Source organism: Acanthochromis polyacanthus, chromosome 16 (assembly GCF_021347895.1).
Source record: "Acanthochromis polyacanthus isolate Apoly-LR-REF ecotype Palm Island chromosome 16, KAUST_Apoly_ChrSc, whole genome shotgun sequence".
Classification (NCBI taxonomy): Eukaryota; Metazoa; Chordata; class Actinopteri; family Pomacentridae; genus Acanthochromis; species Acanthochromis polyacanthus.
Window position 1 is genome coordinate 6,417,913 of NC_067128.1, and position 27,002 is coordinate 6,444,914.

Here is a 27,002-nt window from a genome sequence, read left to right on the forward strand (position 1 = left end):
ACATTTAATGTACATCAGCTGCAAATATTAGTCATCAGTCTTTCTTGATTACTAATAATTGGCCTCGGCCACGAAGAAACCCGAATCGGTTGATCCCAAATGCAAACTCTGCACGGAAACAGAAGTTTTGTGCTGTGAATCTACTGCAGACCTCCATATAACTCAGTAGTTCTCAACTCTACTCCTCCAGACAGGTACTGAACATTTTCTAAAGCCTTGCAGCTCAGCAGGAAAAGTTCCACGACTCAGAATAATGGCTTAATAATAACAGTAATATACTGCAATTCTATGGGGCACCATAGGCTATTTTGCAGTAATTATCTTTAACTCCAGTCGGTCTGTCCTGCATTGTCCAACTTTACTGAACTTCCCCCACCTGCAATGACAACGCATTGCTGTTAAACTTAAGTAGGTCATCAGTAACCAGGTAACCAGTCCATCGTAAGCACCTCAATGCATAAAGTGCTCTGTGTGACGGTGCTATCTGAGACTGCAAGAAGGGAAAGGAATCTGGGAAAATGTGGGTCATATGAGTGCGCCTCTGTATGTGAGAGAAAGTGGTTTAGATTCCGCAAAACACTACAAATATTTACTATTTTCCTACTCCTAAGATTTTTAAATGTTTCCTCTTCCATTTATACCAAATAATTAAGTACATTTACTTCTATGCTGTGTGGTTACATTTATTTTGCACTTTAAAAGGTATTCAGGTCTCTTTGGTTTCTGCACACTTTACTCTACTGTAGATTCCATTTCAAAAGGACAAAATTGGCCTTTTTGCCATCACTCTACACTCAATACTCCACAGTGATAAACTGAAAACATGTTTTTATACATTCCTGCAAATTTATTCAACACCAAAAACTTGCAGTGAAGTATTCAGACCGCTTGAAGCAGCTTCCCGAATTATCATTTAATTATCGTTGAAATGTGATTAGGACTTGACAGGAGTCCACCTGTGGAAAACAGCACAGAATATAGTTTAGAAAGGTTCCAAATTGTGCATTTAAGACCCCACGATTCAAATTGCGTGCCAGGACAAAAATCACACCAAGGAACTCTCTGTAGATATCTGTGATAAAACTGTGATGAGGCATAAAAGAACATAAAAGCATATACAACAATTTTCTAAAATAATAAAGCCCCTTTAAAACATACACTTGTTTCTGTTTCTCTGACACCATCTGAATATGTCAGAATTTAAATGAGAACTTTTTCGCAAAAGTCCCAATGACATTCTTATGAAGTAAACAATATTTCAGTATCACTTTCAACATGGCACGAGTTTAGCCTATTACTAAATAGATATGCACGAGCAACACACTTTGAATTATGTGAAGACTTTTCCACATTTTAGCTCCAGTACTGGCCCAAAAACATCAGAGAGAGGAGACAAGGTTCCAAAATCAAAAAATAGCTTTCACAGTCCCTTTGCTCTACAGTTTCACATCTACTACAGACTGAAACGTCCATAAAAATAAAACTTCAACATGTCAGATTAATGGGAACATGAACAGTGACTGAAGACTACTTAGTTGCTTTTGTAGGATTCATTCCTTTGCATCTATTAAATATTTGCAGCAACAGGATCCATATGAGCATCTCCAAAAAAAGAGTAGTATGTGCATTTATGCTTGTAGAACAACAAGAATAATTTCTAATCATAAAAAATTGAAAAATCACTTTACAGATTGATGAAACAATGCAACAATGTTTTTGTAACTCATGTCTGAAAAGGACTTATTTGAATGGGGGGATAAGTTTGGAACCACCAAAAGTCTTTTTAGATTTTAATAATCATGGAAAAAGGGTCTTTGTAAAGGAGACATAAAAATCGACTGTCTTTCTAACAGAGCTTCAGATGTCCTATTAAGAGAAGCTGCCAGAAAGACGACCATCTCAGCAGCACTCCATCAGTCAAGCCTTCATGTTCGAGGGGCTTGACAGAGGGCACTCTGACTAAAAGAAACATGACAGCAGATGTGTTAAAATGCCAAACGCCATTTGACAGTTTGTCAAGGGGAATTTAAAGGACTCTGGGAGTAGAAGGAAGAAGATTCTCTGTTCTTTTGAAGCCAAAGGTGAACTCTTTGGGCACAACTAACAACACTATAGTGAAAAGCAGGTACTGCTCATTATCTGCTTATGCAGTCCTTAAAGGAAGCATGGTGGTGGCAGCATCATGCTATGGGAAGAACTGAGGGAAAGATGGAAGCAGGTAAATATGAGAGATATGATTTGATTCCTGAGTCTCAAAACTCAAGAAGAATCAAACCAAAGTATCTATCTCTGCTATGCATTATATACCACACACATAGCAGACCTCCACTGTGGATTCCAGTTTAATCGCAAGTGAAGTCGAACTTTAAAGGTTAATGTTCACCTCCCTTTCCCGCATTTCAAATTTATGTATTCTTCTGCAAGCCAAGCAGAGCCAAGCAGTAGCAAAGGTTAAACTCAGGTCATGTGAATTGATACATTTATTAAGTTGAGGTTCTGTGAATGAGGATAAATTATTCTCCAGCTCATGATAGTCCAAATTAATTATCACTAATGGATGATGTGTGATGAGAATTTTTTGGTGAATACTGTCCCTGTGGAAGGTCTTCAGGTCTTCATAATTTATTATTTCTTTGAAACTATTTCTGCCCAGTACAGGTTCCTTTTCCTCTCAGCTGGATTTCCACTAAAGCTACAAAGGAGAATTTCATTGCCGAAGCCAACTCTGGATTTGAGAAAGCAATGTGACAGCTCAATTCCCATAAAACCTCTAAAATAACACAGAAATGTTGGTTCTTATTGGGACAGAATAGGCTATATAGCAGGTCTGAACTGAAGACTCCCCTCAGTGAGACCTCTTGTCTGGCCTTAGGCTTTGATATAGAACTGTCAGATGACGACACCGAGCGCAACCTCCTCTCCAAACACACTGATTGTGTGAGTTTTTTTTTATTTGCGATGAAGGAAGACTTTGTATGTAAGAGAAGAGCCTTTTTTTTGCATTAGGCCAGCAGGAGCAGCATCCAAAGACCCTAATCAGGTTAGTACTGACACCACAGCAGAGCTCAGGAGGACCGCTGCTCTGAAGTCAAGCGAATTTCACAAGTATGGAAAGCAGCAACCTTTGTGTCGATGCAACAGGGCGAACGGAAACGGCGTCGGTTCGGGCGGCAACCTGGCGTTTGATGCATCTTCGCCTCAGCAAGGTGCCTCATTACTTTTCAGCTCCTTTCAAAAAACATGAGGAAACGAGGGAAGGCTACACTGTATGTCCCTCTTCATATTCTCTCATCAGCGCAGTATACACCTTCCCCCATGACAGCACAATCTCCAGTGAGAGATGAGCTCTTGTACAGAACATGACCTGCGGTTTCATCTCCTGTTGAAGTGTTTAGGATGTAGGAGGATTCTTGCTGAGCTGGCTGGCTTACTTTTTCTTTGAACTCTCTTTGAATTGCGATGTAGGTGGTTATGTCAGTGTCATCACATCCTGAGCAAAGGCATATGCTGTATATTCTTTGGAGTACCTGTTTTCCTTTTTTCTTTAAGGAATACCTTTGGCATACACTTGTGAAATTTAAAGAGATCTGAGAGGAGAAAGATGTGAGTCTGGTGAAAAGTGAGAAATAGCTCCTGGAAATTTTCAATTATGTAGTGAGGACAAGAGAGGAGTGGAGGGAGACGGAGGTGCAGCACCACCCTTCTCGCTAATGAAAAAGACGACTCCATTGCTTCTCAGAAGGTCAGGCTTAAAACAGACTTGCTTGGTGTGCTTTGCTGGAGACTTAATCCTATAAACAAATGCGACACGGGCTCCAAAGGCAAACTTTGATGTGTGCTTCAGTAATTAAGTGTGACCTTGTCTCAGGTATCCCCCCGCTAGCTAAGTACGGAGGAGTTTCTTTGAGCCTGTGCCACTGTTCTCATCAGTGTGTAGGCGACACTCCTTATCGACTGATTCTGGCCTTCAGCGCTGCCGTGCCACAGCTTGACTGTGACTCACCTCAACAGCACAGTCCCAAAGAGCATCAAACTCCTAGAATTTCAAGACGGAGCTGTGCCACTTTACATGGTTTTGTGAGTCAGTGACAGTTCCAGATGCAAAAAAAAGTCTGCCACGTGCATAAAATGACAAAATTCTCCAAGAAAATACATGTGAAGGTACTGTATTTGGACAAATTTGTCATAAGCGTTCACTTCTCTGGCTGGGAAATATCACAAACCAACATTCCTGAACTCAGTGGTGAATTTCTCCCATGGCTGGAGAGGCAGAATACTAAATGGAGCGTAGCTATGGAGGATCTGAGCTGGGTTTCAAGTCCTTGACATTTAGCCCATTCATCATAACACGCCACAGTCTGGGCCAGGGCTTCACCACAGACGGGGAGGGCAGGGAAGAGAGGGTCTGGCTGGCGATCAATTTGAGCAAATTGGAAATGTCACGGCCTACTCAACCTCGGCAGGGAGCCGGAGGAGCTCTCATCTCCCTGCTGAGTCGCCCTCCAACACCTCTATCCTTATATTCTCTCCACCTCCCTCACCTCCACCTCTCCAGATGTTTGGTCCAGTCCCCCTGCCTGGACTCTTCCGCTTGGCCTCTCCACCGAGGATGCCTCAGAAATGAACTGGCCAAATTTCAGACCCTCTGCAGTGTCACTGTCAACTTGGGTCAGTTTTCATAGTTTTAGATGAAGACATTAGTCCATATTCTTTAGAATTTGCATTTTATAAAAGCAACGCTCTGTTTTAGACAGTATTTAATCTTTCTTTAATTTATCTAAGTTTCCTGTTGCAATACTTGAATTTTGCTTTCACATAATTTTATTCCAGAGGATTTAAACTTTATTTATATAGTACCAATTACAATTCAGATTGTCTCAAGATGCTTTACAGAATCTATATGCCTTCACAAATGGTCAAGACAAAAACCAAGACAGAAATAGACTAACAGAATAGACACACTTATGTAAAAAAATACTGCATGTACACTGCACATAAAAGTAGTTTAATGGGAGTCACATGAAGTAAAACAGTCAAATAGGACTTGAAAAATAAAATTAAAGCCCTTCCAGCTTACTCAAAATAATTTATAGGAAATATCCCCCGATTGTGTATTACATTGGATAAAATCTAGGAGAGCTGATTGCAGAGGTCAGTGATCACATTATTAAAACAAACATAATGCTGTAAGTTGAAGGAAACACTGTATAGCTCTGATAGCTGTTCTGACAGGTGCTCCTTTGTTTTTCTACTTGCTAATACTATCTCCAATAGCTGGAAGCTACTCTGAGAACTTTAACCCAATGAGCCCGAGGCTAATTTCAGCTTAATTTCAATTTGCTTTTACTTTTAAGCTCTTATCTTGGTCATTATAAACTCTATGCATACATTTAATTTGTGACTATCCAAATGTTCAATCATTTCATATAATAATACTTTCAGATTTTTTTTTTACATTAACCTTGATCTCGAAGAAATATGTTGTTTACATAAAATACTGCAATAATTGTGTAGGGAAGATGGCATGGAGATCGCATGATGTTGGTATGACACAGAAAAAGGGAAATTAGTACTTAACAGATATAATAAATATTATTTTATTCATCGAAGCAAGCATGAATTTTATTCATCATGTTCAGGCGTTCTTTGTGTGAAAACTCAGATTTCAGGTATCAGAAGGTGGTTTTCAACTTTCTTTGTTAATTTTCTGCTTCAAATTTTTACTAAATTTCTTTCACTAAGCCAGCCCTCTGGACTTCCAGTAAGCTGTGTTCCTATTGGCTGTCCAGGTGGCTGCTTGGTATTATCAGGAACACCTGAGCAGCTCACTGTCTAACAGGAGTTAACTTTAGGTTGTCTTTTAGGGAGTGCGTTACAGGAAGGATTAGGTGTTTTAATGAATTATTTGAGGGCAACGGGGTTAGGAAATAGGATAGTTTTTTTTTCTTTTTTTTTTTTTTTTCTTTCTTTTCTGACCATCTCTTGACTCACACTCCAGTACAGTAGGTGGCGGTAAATGCACCTAAAAGTTGGTTGCCAACAGCCAATAAAAAGAAAGAAAGAAAGAAAGAAAGAAAGAAAGAAAGAAAGAAAGAAAGAAAGCTCAGTGTCTTCCTGCTTTATGTCTGCAGTCAAACATTTCCTCTGCTTCTCTTCACTGAACCGGGTTTTGCTCCGTTGCCTTAGTTTGTTCTTTAGGCGTTGGCTTGCAGCTTCCAGAAGTAAAATCCTCTTTAATGTGTTTCTTGGTGTGTTTTAGGGCTTTGTACTGAATAGTTGTCTTGGTAAATGTGGTTGTTTAGCCACAGTTAGCACATGGTGCTAATGTGTGCAATGATCAGTGGATTTGGTGCAGCTGGTTTGTGTCTTTATCTTGGCTGTAGTGAGTCTTTAGAGGTTTTTGGTCAGACACATTCTGTATTCTTGTTTGTGAATCAACGTTGGTTGTCCAGAAGGTAAGAGTTCCTGTCCTGATTCTCTGTTTAAAGAGCTTCTCTGGTAGGCTGCAGGAGACTTTAGCATTTGGGTTGTGCAAGTTTGGTTTTTGTACAGTTTTCTTGAGGCCCCTCCATGTGGGTTACTGTTTTCTGTAACAGTTCTACAAAGCAACCTACAGCAGAAGAGACTTTGAAGGAAGTTCTGGAGATCAGACTTTAGAGCAGCAGAAATATTTGTCAGTAGTTTGAGCAGCAGAAGGTGAGCTTCAGAGCAGAAATGAGAAGGAAACCTTCTTGACCCGTGTGGTGAGGTCCTGTACCAAGAGTTTGAGCAGGTTGTGAAGAGTCTGTAGTTCTTTGGTGTGAAAGCACCAAAAGAGTCGACTTGTTAAAGGAGAAAACAGGAGATATTGTTGGTTCTTCTGTCGCTCTGCAGTTTCATTAGACTGAATATCAAGTTCATATATTAAATGATTTACCGTGTGAGCCCAAGCAGACTTCAATAAACTCCCTCCATCCTCTGGACACAACATATTTTACTTTAATTTTTTTTAAAATATGTTTTTGAGTTTTAATTAGTTTTAACAGTTTTTTTTTCTCTTTGCTTGTTTAGTTTTGTCATCTGTGAAAGATGCTAAACAAATAAAGTTGAATTGATAAACTGAATAATTGACTAACTCAAGATTGTGACAACACAAATATTTTATTGTGATTTAAGGGTTTGTTTCATTTTTAAGGTTCTTGACAGAAAAAAGACTAAAGAAATAAACTACATAAAAAAAGTAATTAATACAATAAACTTAAAAAGAAAATCAAACATTAAATACAAATAAATTTTAAACAGGCAAAATATTTAATTAATTAATTAAACATACTCTGACGTTTTTAGAGTGACATGCTATACTATAGGCTTTTTTAATTGACATATTATTCTGACATTTTTTTTTTAGTTTTTTGTTGTCTTTTAGCAACATATAAGAATTTGAACAGCTTTAAAAATTACTATACTTGTGCAATGAACTATTATTCTATGGTATTTTTTAGACGACATATTACACTCTGATGTTTTTTTGAATGACATACTCTTTTGACAATATACTACACTATGACATTTTTTGAACCACATATCATACATGACAATTTTAGGCAACCTCCTATCATTATGCGCTTTTTGAACCACATAATAATCTATGGTTTATGGTCTATCATTGGTGTCTATAGAGTGCACGGGGACTGTCTGCAAATTACAAAACCGCTGCAACACTGAAGACAGACACAAATATTCAATAACTTCACTCTGACACACTGTAGTGTCACCAAAATCCCATCCCATCTACTGATTCATATCTATGGTCCCATCTACTGATTCATATCTGTGCACACTAGTCTGGTCTGATGCAGTCTCCATGATGACGTTTCACGAGTACATGAGAACGCAAGTACAGACAGTTAGGTACTGAGAAACAGCCACGGTCTTCTTACCTCAAAGGTACAAAGCTGCTCGTCTTCTCCTCTGGCATCAAGAAACATCTTCAAAGCTTCTTCAAATTCAAATGAAATACAATGAAAAGATCAAACTAACATCATTGGTGCATCCAGGTGCAGTCGGACAACAAAGTTGCGTTCAGGAGCGCCAGAAATCGGAGTATCAGTAATGTAAATTTCCAATGAAAGTTTTGGAAATTAATAATATATAATTTTTCAGATCACGGGGGAGCAGTGGCCCCACAGAAGATCGGCCACTGCCCAGGCAGCGCTACACAGGCTTTTAAACACAGGTGGTCACTCAGAGACAGCCAGCCTGACAGCTGCACAATGACTGGGGAGTGAGTAGGATGGAAAATGCAGACCGGATTTTCACAAACCTGGCGTTCTCAGGAGTAAAAACATGAACTGGATTTCCCCAAAGATTACATATTCTCATCACAGCAAAGTGGAACTTTTTTTTCTTTACCCATGTGATATTTGGAGTGTGGCATGAGAGCGTGTGAAGGGACTGAGTTGCATGTGTTTCACGGACAAAGCGTGAGAGGTAGCAGCCCTTATGAAATGTAGCATTCACACAAATTCCAATGAATGTGGAAAATAACAATATTGCACAGTATTATTGGATGCAGACATACTGACATTGTGCAAACTGTTGTACAGGCAGAAAAATTATACTATGCAGAGTCTTTTACATGAAGAAAAAATGAAAATGCACAGGTCTGAATGCATTGATGCTGCATTTTTCTGTATGTGTTCTACAGAGAGCAGTGCTGGTTTTGAAGTCTGAAACACTGATATGTATTTGTCAGACTCTGATGAAGACCTGGAGGAATAATGTGCTGGTCTGCTTGTTTGTTAATGCCTAGAGAATAAATTATTATTTCACCTGAAGATGGAGTGTATTTACTATATTATATCAGACAAGTCTTCCCAGATCTTTATTTTTTAAAGTAAAATATTAAAGTTGTATAAAAATGCTCAGTAATTACCAATTTTTTAAGTGCCAGTTTGGAGAAAACAATCTGCAAGCCTGTTTGTATTATCAAGGCTAATAAGAGTCATTAAACTAACTTCAAAGTGAGTTAGAAAAGTTGGAGAAAAGACATAAGATGCACAAAAGAAAATCTGATTTATATAAGGCGGCAAAGTGCGAGAGAACGCTTGGAGGTTTGGAGCAGCAGGTCCAGCAGAAGCTCAGAGCTGCAGAGCAGGTGGAGGGTGGAAATGGCGATGATACCACCGAGGTCTCACAAGAATACTGGAGTAAATGCAGCCAAATGCTCACTGCAAATGTCTTATCGTAGCAGAGAGGAGCTCAGCTGCCGGCGTTAAGTTCAAGTTTTATGAGCACAAACCTACAACAACTCCCCTTTTGTGAGTTTACTCACCATTACTGTCCTCTTTTTCTGCCTCAACTTTGCTATCTACCGTACTAATATTATTTTGTGAACTAAAATATATTTTAGTGAGGTACTATTTTTATTTTACTTTTGAGGTGCGCGTCCTTTGTTGGATGTAGCTGTCATTTCCCTTTTAAAGGCCCTAAAAAGAGAGCGATGGGGTCCTACAAAAAATAATGTGCCAAAGTTAGATCACACAAGCGAATTTGGATTAGCATATTTGCTCCTTTCATTGATTCCAGAGTTATTAAATGCTTTCTTTACATGCTTGAACTCACACTCTCCTTTAACCTCGCCCCAACTGGTCCAGGCAGATGGCTGCCCTCCCCCCCAAATGGTGCAGGGAGCTAAGACACAGTGGTGCTGGTTTTCTTGTGGATACTTTTTTCCCCCTTGGCATTTCTTATGCTGCTGGCACATATTTTCCTCACTGTGGCCTCATTTTTCATAAATTTCTGCAGCTCAATGGAAACAGCACAGCTGTAGCTAGAAGGGAACTCAGAAATGTCATTTAATGCGGTTATAATTCCAAAAATCCTTACAAAAGGAGTGAAAGTTGATTTTTTTGAGTATTTACTTCACCAAAATTGCAAAAAAACCTCAACATTTGTTACCAATACTGGGAAAAATGTTATATAGATATTTTACTACCGGTACTTAGATTTTTAAAATTAATTTCCATGCTGTCTCCTGTCAAAGCAATGTAAATGCTGCCTTCAGTTCAGAAAGCCCCTAAATTTTTGTCATGTGACTGACAGTCGCACCAAAGTCAGCCATAGCTTTTCAGTTACAACGAGGAGTGAAGAATTCTTTTTCAAGAAAAATGTAATAGAATTTGGTTTGAGCAAATGCTTGTAATGTAAAATAAAATTCGTTTGAAATATAACTATAAGTTCATATTAAAATTGTATATAAGCTTAGATTTGTTTAGATTTGAGTAGTTCAAGCATCATTTGGAAAGATGAAAATCCAGTGATCTTTTCTGTTTTTACAGTTTGTAGCAGCAGTCTGGCTCTGGAGTGAGAAAAGGTTTTCTGAGTCCAACTGCAACAACATGGGATGCATCATTTATTATAGAAAGCTATGTGGGAGTTGCAGAGGTTTACAAAGCATTCAGGCGTACATTATCTGTAGACAAATGCGTTTGTGCCAGAACAAACTGGAGTTCCTGAACTTCTGGGTCACCTGAAATGCCTACAAGGTTGAACAGCACTATCATGGCCAAAATGATAATCCCAATTATTCTCATCAATATTGAGATCTCATTAATTTATCACAATTCTTTCTTTTCTTTCTTTCAAGTTTATTTGTAAAAGGACAGCGTGCAGTTACATTAAAAAGATGGTTGCACCAGATTTAGCTTCAAGCTAATTTCCATCTGAGAACATCTTTATATTTTATTACTTTTACATTCATATGACCCTTGGCAAATCAGTTTATTTGCATGCTGTTTCCATGATTATGAACTAATTATGCGGCTCCATTCTCTTCTGCTGTCAAAATCACCTCAGTCTCAGCATCACTGCACTCGTCCAATCATCGCTCAGCCAGCGTTCTTTTAGCCAATCAGCCCCTAGACCCTGTTCTTGAAATGAATTGCAGTTTTCTCCTGTTCGTGCATCCCTGCGGCTCCTCGTCTCCAACTCATCCGAGTGTCCAGGGCGTCTCAGCCGGTCTCCATCAGCCGTCTGCCGACTCAGCTCCACCACCACCAGCGTCTGAACACCAGGGGTCCTGTCTTCATCTCGTACTTTCATCTGGGAGTCTGCTCTAAGACGTCGTATCTGATTGGAGTCCAACTGACAAAACACTTTCTAGCATCCTCATGTTTCTGCAATAAACCTTCGCTTCCTCGTTTCGTACGATCGCTCACAGTTCTGCCTTCACTTCCATGTCCTGGTAGTGTACAAAATAAGACTTGAATGAATCTACTCCAGGGAATAATATGAATTAAACTGCACCCAAAACGCCTCACTTACTGAACATCTGTCTATCAACAGACACTACTATGGACTGATGTTTCCTAAATGTAGGCGCTATTAATGCAGCTCTGTACAGAGAGGCCTCTAAGGTTCTTTCAATTTCTTTCATTCTGAGTCACTTTGACTCATCTATCTTTCATCCTCCTGCCTGTGACCCAGAAATTGATCTCTGCCATATTAAAAAAAAACACGTCTCAGTTCCTAAAATGCATCTGCAGCACAGAAGAGGTTTGCTGAAGGAGCTATGAGAGATGATGCACAGGTGGATCCTCGCTGTGTCTGAAAGGGGCAAAGTCAGAATCTACAAAACAAGTCAGGAGCAGGACTGACAAATGAGTGTATAAAATATAATATTGATAGAATACATCTCTTGGATGCTCCTGAACACATCATCAGTGATGTAACCCGGGGTCCTCGGGTGTTTCGGGTCTTTGAACATGAGACACGCTTGCCCAGGCGACCCAGCCATGGTTGATCATGATCATTTGCTACCCCTCATGGATCTTCTCTAGTAATCCAGAGCTGTCTTGAGGCTTTCTCTGCTTCCTCCGTGATGTTCTTCATAGCCCTTCTCCAAATGCTTTATATTTGGCAGTTCTTTAAATAACTTATACAGAATGAAGTCATTTTTATGAATTAGCAGCTTTTCAAACTTTTGGTTGATTTGGTTACATTAAGATTTGAGTATTTCAAGTACTATCAGAATGTTGAAAATCCAAAGATTCTTTCTGTTTCTCCAGTTTCTGGTTTTGATAAATTAGTCATTTTGGTGATTTTGAAAGAATTCGTGCCATTCAAACATCAGTATAACAGTCACGTCATGTTCATTTATTGTGGGAAGGCAAAATCATGATTACTGTTTAAGCAACTGTGCAGCCCTAGAACACAACAGCATGTGGAACTTCATTTTTCTTAGTGGAAATGATTTCTACAGTGATTTCATGACACCTGGATGACCCTGCAGCTGCTTCCATCACCTGTCTTATGAAATAGTGCAGCAGCTAATGATGAGCACTGAAACTGAGACACAGAATCCACCACTCGAGGCCTTCAACAATGCATAAGCTGCTGTTTTTGTGCCACGCTCACCACTCCCAAATGCACAAACACTACAAACAGCATGCACTCGGAGCCGGAGCGCTTGTGGTCGGCTGATTGGCTCCCCGGTGAAGAGAGTCAGACGTTTCGCCGCAGAGTGCTCCTTCAGTCGCTCTGCCATCTTCAAATAGGCCATACAAGGTTGTTATCTACATTCAGAGATGAATGGAAGAGCTAATGCCCAGATTCTGTGTGCACACCTTTGAAGGGGTTTGTTGCAAAAATGAGATATCTTTTGCTCGAAACATCTGACACCTGCGCTTACAAAAATGTTAGCATGAAAGCCCAAAACCGCTCAGCGCTCCCGCTGTGGGGACAAACTCTCTGGAAATGACTGAAATTCTGTTGCTTAGACGAAAGAAAAAGTGCTGCCAGTGTTTCTTTCGTCTTCAGCCTCAATATTGTTTCCTTTCTCATAAACAAGAAGGAACAAGAGAAGAACAGGAAAAAGAGAAAACCCAACTGTGAAGCACATAGGTGGCGGACAGCAATTTCAAGAATCTCATTTCTCTGTTTATGTTTCACAGTCAGCGTGATGCCGCATGGATGCTCGATGATGTACGTCTCTTTTTGTAAATAAAATTTGTTGTGGTGTTTCCTAATTGACTGCGTTTAGTTCCGCACAACTAAGAATGCATCCCCTTCATTTAGCAGAGAATTGCCGAAGCAATTTGAGCTCCACTTGAAGTTGCTTTCACTGCTTAAGCAACCGAAAGCGCAGAACAGTGGCAGTTTCTTTAAAGAATCACAGTAATTACTCTTTTTTCATCTCTTTTCATGATGACCGATCAAGCATTGGCTATAAATTAAGATGATCTTTCCTGCAGTGGAGACATGGAAAGAAAGAAAATGCGAGAAACAGTGAAGTCTTACCTATGTGTTTTCCATACATGTGGTAGAAGAAGCCGAAACAGTAGGCGGGTGGGTTGGTGATTCCGTACGGGTTTTTAGGTGCTACGTTGAAGAACGGACTTATGAGCCGAGCCTGGTCTCCTTCCTTCCGTGGTCTGGACGTCTCAATGTACATGTAGAAACCTTAAAACACAAACGTACATTAATACAAACTTTGCAGAACCACATATGTGTAGATCATGGAGGATAACAAGAGCAAGACTGATTAGGAGGAAAATCAACATTAGTATACTGCACTTATGACCCATCAAAAAAGTCTTCTGTAGACTGTCTAGATTGAAAAAAAACATCTATTTGAAGCATATCCGTGGAAGACCTTCAACAGTCAAATGTTTAATCCAATAACACACAGAAAATTGGAAAATTAAAACACTGTATATATAGTAGCAATCATTAATGTACCTCTAAATTGACTGCAGATACGATTAAATTACTATGAAGTGAATCCTTAAAACCCAAAAGGGCCAAACTGCATTCATAAAAAATATGCTGATGAGCCTGCAGGGATAGATTTGCATTTACATGGTATGTGAGTAAAGAGCAGCGATGAATAAACAGAAGTCTTCATAACAAATACAACAAGGTCTCATAAAATTCCAATCTGCTAACTCTACAACATGCTTCTGTCGGAAAATATGAAGCAAATTTACTTCTGTGACTTTCTCTGTGTTACTGGACGTCGTGAAGCAGGAAAAGGATGTTTGCTGATCGATTCCCTCCTACAGGACGTTGGGAATGTGACTGATTGTAGACCTACAGCCACTTCTTAATTACGATGGCAGCTCTTTATCACAAATCATTTGCCTGATGAAGGTCGAGCACCTGGAACACCTTGAACAAATGTAGTTTTGCAGGTTGGATAGGGTGCAGGAGTCTGTTAATATACTATATGCATTCATTGCCTAAACGTGAAGCTGCACTGTGTATCATTTAAAGGATAATTCTGATTTATCACAGCTTGTTTTGTTTTAGTTTACATCATTTATACAAGTAAACAGCTCAATTTGTTCCTCCAAAGAGCTTTATTTGGAGCTACATTAGTAGCAAGTCACCATCATGTAACATTAAAGCTGTTTAACAGTAGGGTAAAAGGGTAGTTTTGGTGATAGTTTTCCATTTGTCTTTGCATTTTTCCAAATAGGCCAGTCTGACACGAGGCCTGTTAAAAACTCTTGAGGTATCTTAAGATTTCACTTTCTCAGTTAGCACTAGTGCAATCAAGGCCTTGACTGCAGCTGCTTCAGGAAACTCCTCCACATGGTAAAGACCCTTAAACTCCCTCAGTCATCTGTTTGGATCAAAAACAACCAAATTGTTTGTCAATGGCAAACATGCCAACTGGAACTATAAAAGGTTAAACCAAAAAATAAAAGAAAATCCTTCAATAATCCAGCTTCTTCAAGGAAATCTAACATAAAACATCACATTAATTGGTTGTCTTATGCGTTTCCTCATACTCTCTTATTTATCTGGCACCTTTTACCTTATTATCAATGTTTTATGGTTATTACGACTGAAGTTTTATATACTCCTGATAATAATTTAAACTCTTTTCTTCTTTTAGTAATTAATATTTGGCAATCCTTTTTTCCCCAAATGGAAAGCACTATAGGTCACATTCTGTTGTTGCAAAAGTGCTATAGAAATACAAGATAATGTTTATTTCTTGCTCCATCACCAAATTGCCAGATTGAAATATTTAACCTGGTGTGGACAATGTTATTTAAACAGATAGAAAGGATTGACAACGATTACAATGCAAAGATCCATGATACAACAAGTAGAATTTAGCTTTACGATGATTAACTTTTCTGCATTTTCGCTTAAGTGCTGCAACTGTAAAACCGGAGATTTGTTGTCTGCATCTGTGGAATGAGGAAAATTAGACTGATGATGGATTTCAAAAAAGCGGTGGCGGCATTTAAAATGCAGTTATCGCACACGAGGAAACAACAGGGGGTCATTGTGCTGCTCTTTGTATGTCTGTGGCTTCAGGCAATTCATTGGGTTAAATGCCACATCAATAAACAACAAACGAAGTCAATTTCTGCCAATAGCAATGCTGAAAGCAGTCAGTGGTTCATTACTGTGTGATTGTAGAGGAAAACAAGTTGTCGCTGCTGACTGTCTGTTCAATCTGCTACGGTCAACCCTGCAAACTCAGCCTCCGTACTGTAGTTCTGTAGATGCTATCAGAGCTATGGAGCAGGAACAGTTTTACATATGGATTTCTGCTAAATTACATTGACATATTTACAACATTATATGTATATTAAGTAAGAGGAACCTGTCATCCAGAAAATGGAGCAGAAGCTTGTTGTGAAATTGTCATATTTTAACCCACACCAGGATCTTTTTTTTTTTAAAACCAAACCAAGCACTTTTGTTATGGTAGGTACAATATATATATATATTTTGCCGTCATTGGGCGACAATTTCGTTACAGTCTTTCAGAATTTTTTACACTATAAGTAGTCTGAGAGAAAACTAGATTTCTCCACCTCCTCCTGGCTCTGTTTTTAGGTTTTTTAGGAAATGTAGCCCACAGTTAGAGACAGATACCAACAGACCTTTCATCCAGATCAGGTAAGACAGTATAAGGAGCGACAGAGCTGGCTATGGGAGTTGATACGTGGGAGGATACTCCTTCAGGAAAGTGAAACCTCAGAGAAGCCACTTGGGAACATTGACTTTTAGCTTGACTATTTTGAATCATGTACATATGTCTGTGTTCATCAGGTTGAAGGTATTTGGGCCTTTTCAAGACTTCTGCAGCATTAATTCTGATTATCATTGTGGACGTTCATAAGGATGATGGTCTTTTATGGGTTGTAGACTCAAATTTTAACTATAAACACTTCCCACTGCTTCAGTCTTATCTGTTTGGGAGGAATTCCTTCAAAATGTACATGAAAATTAAGTTAAATTGTATATGAACACAATTTTTTGAGGCAGGATGAGTGAATGTAGTGGAAATACAAGATGTAACTATAACTGTATGCATGCATAGACTAAGGATGTCGCAATTATGCTTTTTGCCCCTGATTACATTCCAGTCATGTAATATTTAAGTACCTGCTGATAGAGTTCATTTTCCAAGTACTGTAGAACAGTGGTAGTACTTTGTTGCACCAACAGGTGGAGCTACTGTTCGATACTTTAGTAACCCCAGCAGGTGACCATGAGGGCTACAGGCAGTACCGTGTTTGCAAGCAGACAACATTGTGGAGATTAAACTAGCAACGGGCACAAAGACTTCTGTGAAGCTTAATGACCTCCAACAAGAGCTCATGTGTTGAAGACAAACTGGGATCAACTAGGACAGTACATCTAACAAATTCACCTTTGGACCCCAAATAGTCTCTCTATTGACTAATATAGCAACATCAGCACAGGGAAAATGTACCTATGTATGTTTTCCCTGTGCTGTTGTTGCTGTATTAGGGCTCAGTTTGTGTGATCAATTCACCTGTTATTGATTGATAATGCTGCAGATTATTAAGGAAATTTTTCAAAATTTGCAGTCCTAGTGTCCTGGCAAATGGCTCTCTCTCTTTAGGGCATCTATGTAATGTAAAAAAAAGGATTAAGCTCATGTTCATGACTTTATTTGCTCTAGCATTGATCTTTGAGACTGGATTGGGTCATCCCTAACAATTACAGTTCAGCATCTAATCATGCCCTGTGGTTATGTCAGGATATAGAACAAAGTGACTGTGTCTGACTGGTGAATTCACAGTGGATAAGATCTTTAATGCACCAACAAATGATCTGTCCCTGTAGACACTGTCAAAGCACGATGGAACTGAAACCTTCCACATCACAGATCAGTAGCAGGACTTTCTATGAAGTTCTCCTCTTCCTAATAACCCAGGGCTAATGGAAATTCTAACAATGAGGTTACACATTCTCCCTCCACCTGACAGTCGTGGACGGCAGCAGCAGCAGCAATGCCTGTGAGTCAGACTCTCCTCTGATGGTGTCTGAGTGAAATAATCTGAAGCCGAGCCACAGGCAGAAGGGAAGCTAACGTGTTAGTGGCTCCACGCCCCTCCGGCCAAAATCAAATGGAATATCTCCCTCAGTTGAATCTCATATCAGATAATTATACGCAAAGAGGAATGGGGCTGGTAATGAAATGCTGGACATTTCGAAACCATTAGGTGATTAAAGCCAATGCATTATTTACTGCTTCAGCTGCTGCTGCTGCTGGTGCCACTGCGCCATAATGGGCACTTATATTCCACCACAGACAACTTCTATCAGAGGATACATGGAATCCTCTAATGGATTCCAACATGTCCAATTTGGTTAATTCTTTATTTATTAAATTACTGAATAATGAATACCTGTACATGCATGTGACATGGTGAATACTAAATCCACTGTGTGGCGGGTTCAGGCGCCATGGAAACGGCAACAGAGGCTCATTTACAAGATCATCTTGAAAATAAATGATCAAAGCAGCTCATTGTGAGATTGTGGCGCATCAAGCAATTGGTGACACAATGAGCACAGCTGAAATCATCTATTATGCAGTTGGGAACACTTGAATCGCTCCAACTTATTCCAGTGATTCAAAAAGTGGCACTTGTAACCGCATGTTTGAAAATAACGCTTCAACATAATCAAAATGCTACGTCGCTAATTTGATATCTTGCCACATCATTTGCCAATAACGTGATAGTTGCACTGTTTCCCTGAGCGCTGTGGGAGCTCATGTACTCATGCATGGATTACATAAGAACTAATAGAATGGTGTCCGTTCAGATGTGTGCATTCGATTAACTTATTTCCAATCCAACAAGCAGGTTCACTGTTCTCAGAGCTGACAGCTGGCAGAACTAATCACTGAGACCAGCTGTGTTTTATTTCTTATTGGTGCATACTTTTGCAATATCACTGTTCAGCCACACAGATAAACCCCCAGCTGAGATATGTACACACGCACATATGCAGTTTACAGTGATGACAGAGGCGAATTTACTGCTCAAAATTCATATTAAATTTTGAAACAATGGATTTTTGGTTTCAGGCAGATGGAACAGAGGCAGATTTCTCATTTCCAGCAAATGACAGAGGATTTTATCGGCTAAAATGAAAACTGTCACAGGCAGATTTTATCAGTGCGACTTCCACACTGTGTGAAAATATTACAAAGTGGATATCCGATGGTCAGTTTAGTGCTAAATGAAAAGAGTCTGAAAGTTTTCACCATCCACTTTATAGTGCGTAAATGGAGCATTTTTTTTTATATTGCTTTTGGTTGAAAACCTAATTCTGAAGCATCAACTCAATTAAAAGTGTAATTAACCCCTCATAAAGTATCGAAAAAATTAAGTATTGTAAATTTTAATGTAATTTTTCAATCTATTAATTTTGATCTGTGAACACGACCTTTTCTTATGTAACCTTAATTAGCCTTGTGTTGATGCCACACAGTACTACTGCAGGTAGTAAGTTTACGTTGGATTTTGTTCTTTTACATTAGAACAGATAAATATATATCATATTCACTTTGCCGTTTTTAATGCTATTTTACATTATACATGTAAATCCACTGTCCATTTTACATTTTTTATTGCTAATTTCATATGTTTGGAAAAATTATAAGGAATATTTTAGTAAAATTGTTTTTATGGTGTAGTTTGATCTATGTTTTGTCTGATGTTCACTTTCACACTCACTTTTTAGCACCAGAAAGTATTAATTACTGCAATAAAATACACACTGTTACTATTTTGGCGACATTATAAAGATATTTGCAGTTTCCAAGGTGAGGAGTACATAAGAGATTTTACAGCACTTGTTCATACGAAACACCAACATTATTTGGGTTAATTTTGATTGGAATGGCTGATACTTTGCCTGTTGAGCGACTAAAAAGCGAAGGTAGTCTCTACTGGCACACATGTATGAGAATGATGTGCAAAAATGCCATTCAGTGGGTGGATATTGCCATAAAATTGTGCGTTTCCGCATGTGAGACATATAAAAGGGTTGTGTCAGTTGGAATTTATATTCAGGATTCAAGTATTTGGGGAACAACAAATTAGAGAGTCCTATTGTAAACTATTCTTAAATTATTTTAAAGAAAATCAGATGCGTGATCAAACGCTTTACCCTTGTGATGGTATCTGAATAGCACTTTTTATGCAAACATTTCTAGATCTTAATCAGTACATTCTGAATTAAAAGCAAATATAAAAGCTGTCACGAAGACTGTTGTGCTCATCTGACAGACATCATAAAACACAGCAGTCGACTGTAACAAAACAACAGATAGACGATGCAGCTGTTGCACACGTCATATTTAATTGTGTTAAAATCACGACTCCTCTCCCGCTGTGTTTCCTCCTCCGCTCACATCTCATATGGGAGGGACGGAGACAAAACTGGAGCAGTTGAGGAAACTGAGAAACAAGAAGAGCTACACCTGCGCTCTGATTGGACAGTCGATATTTGGGGGAGGGGTTTACAGCAAACGGGTGTAAATTAGACTTTGAGATGTGCTCACCTTGTTTGGAGCCACTGCGGTCGCCGCTGGGACCGGTGTTGGGCGTGTACTTGGTGTCGCGGGTGGCAGCGCTGTGCCTTGTCCAATCAAAATCATCGTTCTTGTCCTGGGTGAACATGCAGATGGGCTCCTCCTCAAAGCTGCAGTGGAACTCTCCTGCAGAGCCACAGAGCAGAGCCAGGCTCCAGCATTCACATCATTACAAAAGAGTGAGAGGCGACACGGTGCCCAGAAGCTACAGCACTGTGCCACCTACTGTATATTTATGAGATTTCCTCCAGTGTGTGTGTGTGTGTGTCTGTGGGGAGGGGGTATACAAGAGCCTAAATCCTAATTACACCATGCAATCTGCAGAACACAACTTCTAAATTAAGACGTGACCTCTCGCTGACTGCAGTTGGGGGCGTCACTGGAGTGCTTCAGGATTTGTCCTGACAGCAACATGCAGTTTGGTTGAGGATGGAGCGAACAAAACACATTAACGTCCCACTACTGAAGCATGATGGATAACATTCAATAAACACATTCACAGCCTTGGTGAACAAAAATTAAACTAAATGTCATGTGTAAATCTCATTATTTTCAAGGGAGTAATGATTTTATCTGTGTTGTTTGACCCAGTAACATATTGGTCAGTGTTGAACAGATTTTTTTGCCTGTTTTTGCCTGTCTAAGGCACACCTGTGCACTAATCATGGTGTCTAATCAGCATCTTGATATGGCACACCTGTGAGGTGGATTATCTCAGCAAAGGAGAAGTGCTCACTATCACAGATTTAGACAGATTTGTGAACAATGTTTGAGAGAAATGGTGATATTGTGTATGTGGAAAAAGTTTTAGATCTTTGAGTTCATCTCATAAAAAGTGGGAGCAAAAACAAAAGTGTTGCATTTATATTTTTGTTGAGTGTATTTTAGTAATGTATTGTCCTCATATCTCATTGCTTTTCTACTTTTTAAGGTACTGCATTTCTTATGTCAGTTTTTTCTCTGAGCAATATCTGGCACAACAATTTAGAATAAAATTTATCTTATCTTATTTTATGTCATTTTACCTTAATTTAACAAACTAGTCAAACTAAAATGATCAAACCAAAGCTTCTTTTCCTTTTAATTGTCCGTAATGGTATCTAATTCTACAAATATAATTAAAATATTTAACGTAAATTTAACAGCTTCATCTCCTAACAACAATAAAAAAGTACTTCTGAAATTGCTATAAATATGAGATTGTTTATCACACTTCTAATAAAGCATTATTATGACTTTCTATGTCAAAAAATGAGAAATATCTTTTCAAATCTTAGATTATAGTCATTTACAGTTTCAGGTGTTTAGTGTTTTTTGATTTGGACAAGTACATTTTTATTGATATTTTTGTTTGTACACAGAAAAAAAAATCTGTAAAATAAAAAGTAAAACTTCTTTTCCCTTTAATTTGTCACTCTACAAAATAATTATAGTATTTAACTTGAATTCAACAGCAAGTACTTCTGAAATTGTGATACATATGTGAATTTTTTTTGCCATTACAATTTTCTTTAAGAATTTGTTTAAGAGAGTTAAAGTTTTTAAAGCCAGTTTATATTAGACAAGCAAATTCAAACTCTGTTTTCCCAGTTTTATAGATAATTTGTGTGTTTTGTACAGATGGAAACAAATCAGAAAAATAAAAAGGAAAAACTTTGCAAAAATTTCGATTACGGTTACTGATTTACAGAATCAGTTCAACTCCTTGTGATTCTTCTTTTACAGGATTGCAAGTAAAAATGAGGCAGTTGTCCTTGGATGTGTTGCAGCGTCTCAGCAGCAGAACTCTGTGTAATCAGTTTTTAAAGTTGACACCACCTCCCTCCTTCTCCATCTTCTGTGTTAGTGGGTGTGAGATTGAGCGCTCCCCCCTCTTCTCCGCGGCTCTCCACGCCCCTTTGGCTGCAATTTTTAAACTAGCCGAGTGTGCCGAGCGGGAATGAAAGTGTGGGTTTTGTCACCCTTTAAGAAACACAAAGAGTAATTGCTACTCCTGCACGAGGTTATGACGGCTTGCATGTAGGGGGAATGTCGAACAGCGAATATACTAATGAGTAGCTGGAAATGGCACACATGTGGAGGGTGGATGAGGGAGCCGGCACACTCACTTTAATGAAGGGGTAGCTGCAGGATCAACAGTGTCAAAAGCTCGATTTAATGCATGTAACAAACAAAGCCAAACACCTAACCAGAGGACACGCCGCTGCCCGAGTCCTCAAAGAGATAGTAAAAGGGGAAGCATTTAGATTCAGGATGCAGGCATGTGCTCTGATAAATATTCATTGATTTATTAAAACGTAGCTGGGAGCAGTTTGGAGTGGTGACCTTGAGAGGAGCAGGAATTTGCAGCTTTCTTTTTTTTTTTTTTTAACTCAGGTAATGGAGGTAACAGAGACAGAGGTGGAGTGTGGGTGGATGGACCGAGGGATGGAGGAGGGCAGTGATGCTGTGAGGCAGACGAGGAGGAGGTGGAGGCCGAGTGGGAGAAGTGGAGGAAAAAAAGGGGGCCGGGTTGGAGGCACTCTTGACTCTTCCCCCTCACAAAGCATGCAGATTTAAATGGAAGTCTGGCTCCCGGCGCTAAGACATTAACGCCCCCATCCACGACGAAGCTAAACTAAATGTTTTCGCCTCCCGCGCCCCGGGAGAGATAGGAGGATTTGGAGGAAGGAGAGGAGGAAGAGGAGGCGTTGTTGCAGGTAAGACAGTTTCCTTCGGGGATTTGGATAATGATGTTGGTGATTAGGATGTTTGTTATTATGTTGGCGATGTTTGTGTGAACACCCACCAAAAATACACATCTATATAAATAAATAAAAGCAGAACAACGGAGCAGAGCAGCACGGCAAACAATGATTAAGTGTGGATTCTCAAGGCGTGAATAATGCGAATTTGTAAAGTTTCGACAATGAAATGCGTCATAAATGAGACTAAGCATTAAAAGAATATAAACACATACGGCACAGATCCATGCATAAGTAATGCTCACAAAGCACAAAGCGTTGCAACACACACACACACACACACACACACACACACACACACACACACACACACACACACACACACACACACACACACACACACACACACACACACACACACACACACACAAAACCAACAACCAGTCTCATGCAAATACACCATCCAAAGTGCAGAGATTTAAAGCTCCCAACATGTCAAACAGCCTGATGCAGGTTTACTCAGGATTCCTGCAGGGAAGTGCTGCATTTCATACTTCATTGAGCTCCATTTAAAAACACGATTCACTGAAATATTATTAAAATTGCATTGAAGCTGCAGCTACAATTTTATGATCAAGGTGAAATCTGTCACAATACATAATTATAAATGTGTTTCTACTGAGATGAAGCAGCTGATAAATCATATTCTGCAGATGAAAAGGAAGATGCAGCTAAAATCTGATGGCGTTTAGATTTTTATGCCAGCAGAAAAGAAGGGCAAACATGACCTTTTCCACTTAAACTACACCTGTTTTTAGTGCTCTCAGCTCATTAAACAGCCTGTAAGTATCTCCTCCACCTTCTAGCAGTGCATTAGACACATTATCACCTCATTTACTAGTAACAGAATTGCAATTTTCCACTCACAAATAGAAGCAAAAGTTCACATTTGGAAGTTGAAGGGAACATAAGTCAGCAGACTTTCACTCAGGCAACCATGTCTCCACAAAATTACATTTATTTACAACTAAACTGCTTTTGTGGGTACATTTTAGGGGTAAATGTCCTGCCTGTTTCAAAACTGCCATATTTTTGCAGGTTACTTACATTATTTTACTGTTGCTTCATTTCAATCAGTCGATCATACATTAGATAGATTAGCACTCATGTGACCCAAAAAATGGACGCATTTCGCTCAAATTATGACATTTTCATAAACTGAACCAAGTAATTTTAGTGCCTAAACTTAAATCTTCTTAGAGGTGCTTTCCATTGTGAATGAGTTCAAAGTGTGACATTTCAGCCAAACTGGTTAAAAATGAAATTAAACAACAAGCAAAAGGGAAACTTCAGTCTAACAATGGTCCCACATGGGAATCCAATGCTTCTGCTTTACTAGCACAATAAAATAGTTTCTTTCAAAGCATAAATGAGAATGCAGTTTAGTTAGAAGAAAAGCAATGAGACAAAAGGGGCCCAGGAGAATTAAAACTGAATCCCATCTTGGTCTAGAAGTCCAGTGGATTTGTTCATATAAGTTAAATTTTGACTTTTGCTTTTATTCACTTGGTGTTTAGTTGTGTTTTCTGTTCATGCTTGGCTAAATTTAGGCATGAAAATTCATAATTTGGGTTAAAATACACCACTTTAGGTCACAAAAGACATTCTACATGCACTTATTCACATTGTGGCAAGAGGCTGAGACATTGATATCTATTTATCTGTGATCAGAATAGACAATAATGTCCTTCTAGAAAATGGAGGAGGTTCCTTCTGTCTCATACATATTGAAATGATGTACAGCGATAACATTGATTTAATCGGATTAAAGTCATGACTCATGTCTGTCACAATAATCCTCATGTGACTGTTTTCTTGCATATGGTTCAGCCCTACCTAAAAAGCCCTTCCAGTGCTGTGTAACATGCTGAGGTCTCCACATAACATCCGGTGTGTTTGTGTTTGTGTGAGGTCCAGATTACTTACGCAGGTGAGGGTTGATGGGAGCTGTGAAAGAGAAAGGCCAGAGACAACCATTAGTACAGAACATCCTCGCTGTCTGTCATTATGTAAAAGCACTTCTTAAAAAGGACACACACAACCTGTTGAGAGCTCGTCCATGTGTGTGTGTGCTCGGCAGGTTACACAGAAGAGTACAACAAGCTTATACATGGTAGCAGATGCGATTAACCTTTCGTCCTGCTGTCATCTTAAATTGTGGAGCTAATAAAAGCCAGCATGTATGAAACTGCGCTTAGAGATGTCTGAAAATATCTTCCTGTCGTATTAAAACACTGGGAGCCTTCATAGTTAAGCCCCAAATTATTTATACTCATGCCAATTTTGATTTAGGAAGATTTTTGTTGGATTAATAGGCCCCTTTTTGTTGGAAAATACATGAATAAGTGACAAAAGACAGTAAGACATTGTGTTGGAGATGCAAATTTGACATTTTTATAAAAATTGCAATGTCATTGTCAAAATCTTCTTTCTCTTTGCCACAACATCCCAAAATCCCAGCTCTACACTGGGATTTTGCTCCTCTTTGTGCCGATCTCCAGGTCTTTGAGGCTGGAAGGCTTCATCTTCGTCACTCTGGTCTTCAGCTCCTCCACAGATTCTGGATAAGTTTCAAGTCTGGACTCCAACGTGTTCATGTTGTTCTCTGTTTACCATTTCATCACAGCCTTGGCACTTTGTTTCAGATCATTGTCTGGTTGGAAGCTCCAATGCTGCCCAAGGACAAGTTTTCTCTGCAAACTGCCTGATGTTTTCCTCCACAATCCTAACGTCGCCCGAGTTTCTCATGATGCCATGTACTTTGCTGAAACTTCCCCAAAGCATCACCATTCATACCACTCTCATTCTCAATGCTTATACTTTCTTTTTGTGTTCAAAAAATTAAAATTTCATCTCATCTGGCCACAGAACTGATGACCAGAAGACTTCTTTGGTCTGTGTCTGACTGAGATGTTGCCACCAGAATTTCCAGATTCACAAAGATGCTCTTGCTGCTGATCCTCGGATTCTCGCAATTTTTTGTCTTCCTCCCATCCACTTTGAGATTCTTCAGGGTGGAACTCCTTGTACTTTGTGAGGATTCTTTGCACTGTGTGCACTGGACCTTGAAAACACTCGGATATGACTTTATCGCCTTTTCTCATCTTGTGAGAAGCAGCAGCTCTCTCTCAGTAATGGACCGTAATAGCAGCTCATTTAGCTCTTTGTTTTTAGCCGTGGCTTCCAGTTCACTAGTGAGAACTTCTGCATCAGTTCATAGCATATTAGAACAAGGTAGAAATCACCAGGACCATTTGGACGGTTGTAAAAGCTGTCTTTTCTCTTAAAAATGTGTTGCCATTTCAGGGAGTATGAATGACTGTCGACATGGCATTTTAAGTGAAAACATCTCTAACACAATGTCTTACAGTCTTTTGTCACTTTAAATGCGATTTCCAGCCAGAAGAACTCTATTATTCACATAAGGATTGACTGTATGTGTGTGCAGGCTCCATCTTTTAGTTGTAGAAGTGTGCAAACAGCAGTACAATGGTTCAATGATTTCTGAGGAGACACAAAGAGGCAGCAACTCTCTCTCAGTAATGGACCCTAATAGAGACTCATTTAGCTCTTTGGTTTTAGCCATGACTTCCAGTTGACAAGTGAGAACTTCAGTCTTCAGTTTTCGGTTTGTTAGAACATAGTATAAAACACTAGGGCCATTTTAACGGTTATAGAAGCTGTATTTCTGAAAAAAAAGCAGCAATTTAGCAAAATTTCAGAAAAAGCCATCATTAACATGTTTAACACAATGTCTTGCTGTCTATAGTCACTTGTATGCCATTTCCTGGCTATTTATCAAAGGAAAACTAAACGTGAGTGCATGTTCCGTCTTTCAGTGTACAAACATCAGTACAACGATGCAATGGTTCCTGAGGAGACACAAAGACAGAGATGTCTGGGGTTTGAAGTGGAAAAGGTGACAGCAGTCATTCTCGGTCTGTTATCTAATGTAAAAGACAGAGGGATTAGGATGAGCAGCCTGACCACATTAATAAGCTTATAGCGCAACTGCTTATCATTACTGCCATTTACCGGCATTGCTGATGTTCTTGTCCAAGGTGACTTCCATTTAGAGCGCTAAGCCTATTTTGCACTTCCATTTAGAAGCCAATAAATCACAGAAATGAGTAATAATCATAAGTGCGTCTGCTAATCGCTTCCACTGAAACATCTTTTCTTTCCGTGGTTTTCAAAAACCGTCATTTGGGGAAACTTTTTAGATCAAACGCACCGTCCGGTCGAAACACACGCGAGAGCTTCTTTTGCATTCTGTCCACCCAACTGCGGTTCAATGCGCCCCTCATTGATAATTTAAGAGGCTACCGCCGCCGCAGCAAACACAGAAAGGTCAAGGGTATCACGCAGAGTTGCAACGAGCCAGTTAGTCAGCA

The 27,002-nt window shown here is 39.3% G+C and overlaps 1 protein-coding gene across 4 annotated transcripts in view; it reads right to left on the reverse strand.

Moving 5' to 3' along the window:
• The window catches only part of LOC110959551 (MAM domain-containing glycosylphosphatidylinositol anchor protein 2-like), a 287,510-nt gene that overhangs the window by 13,718 nt on the left and 246,790 nt on the right, over nt 1–27,002 (reverse strand). For all 4 annotated transcript variants that reach the window (XM_051960688.1, XM_051960689.1, XM_051960691.1 and 1 more), the window contains exons 13-15: nt 24,535–24,555; nt 19,835–19,990; nt 13,279–13,440 (exon numbers count right to left, since the gene is read on the reverse strand). In XM_051960688.1, coding sequence (XP_051816648.1) covers nt 13,279–13,440; nt 19,835–19,990; nt 24,535–24,555 — 339 coding nt within the window. The remainder of the gene's footprint in view (nt 1–13,278; nt 13,441–19,834; nt 19,991–24,534; nt 24,556–27,002) is intronic.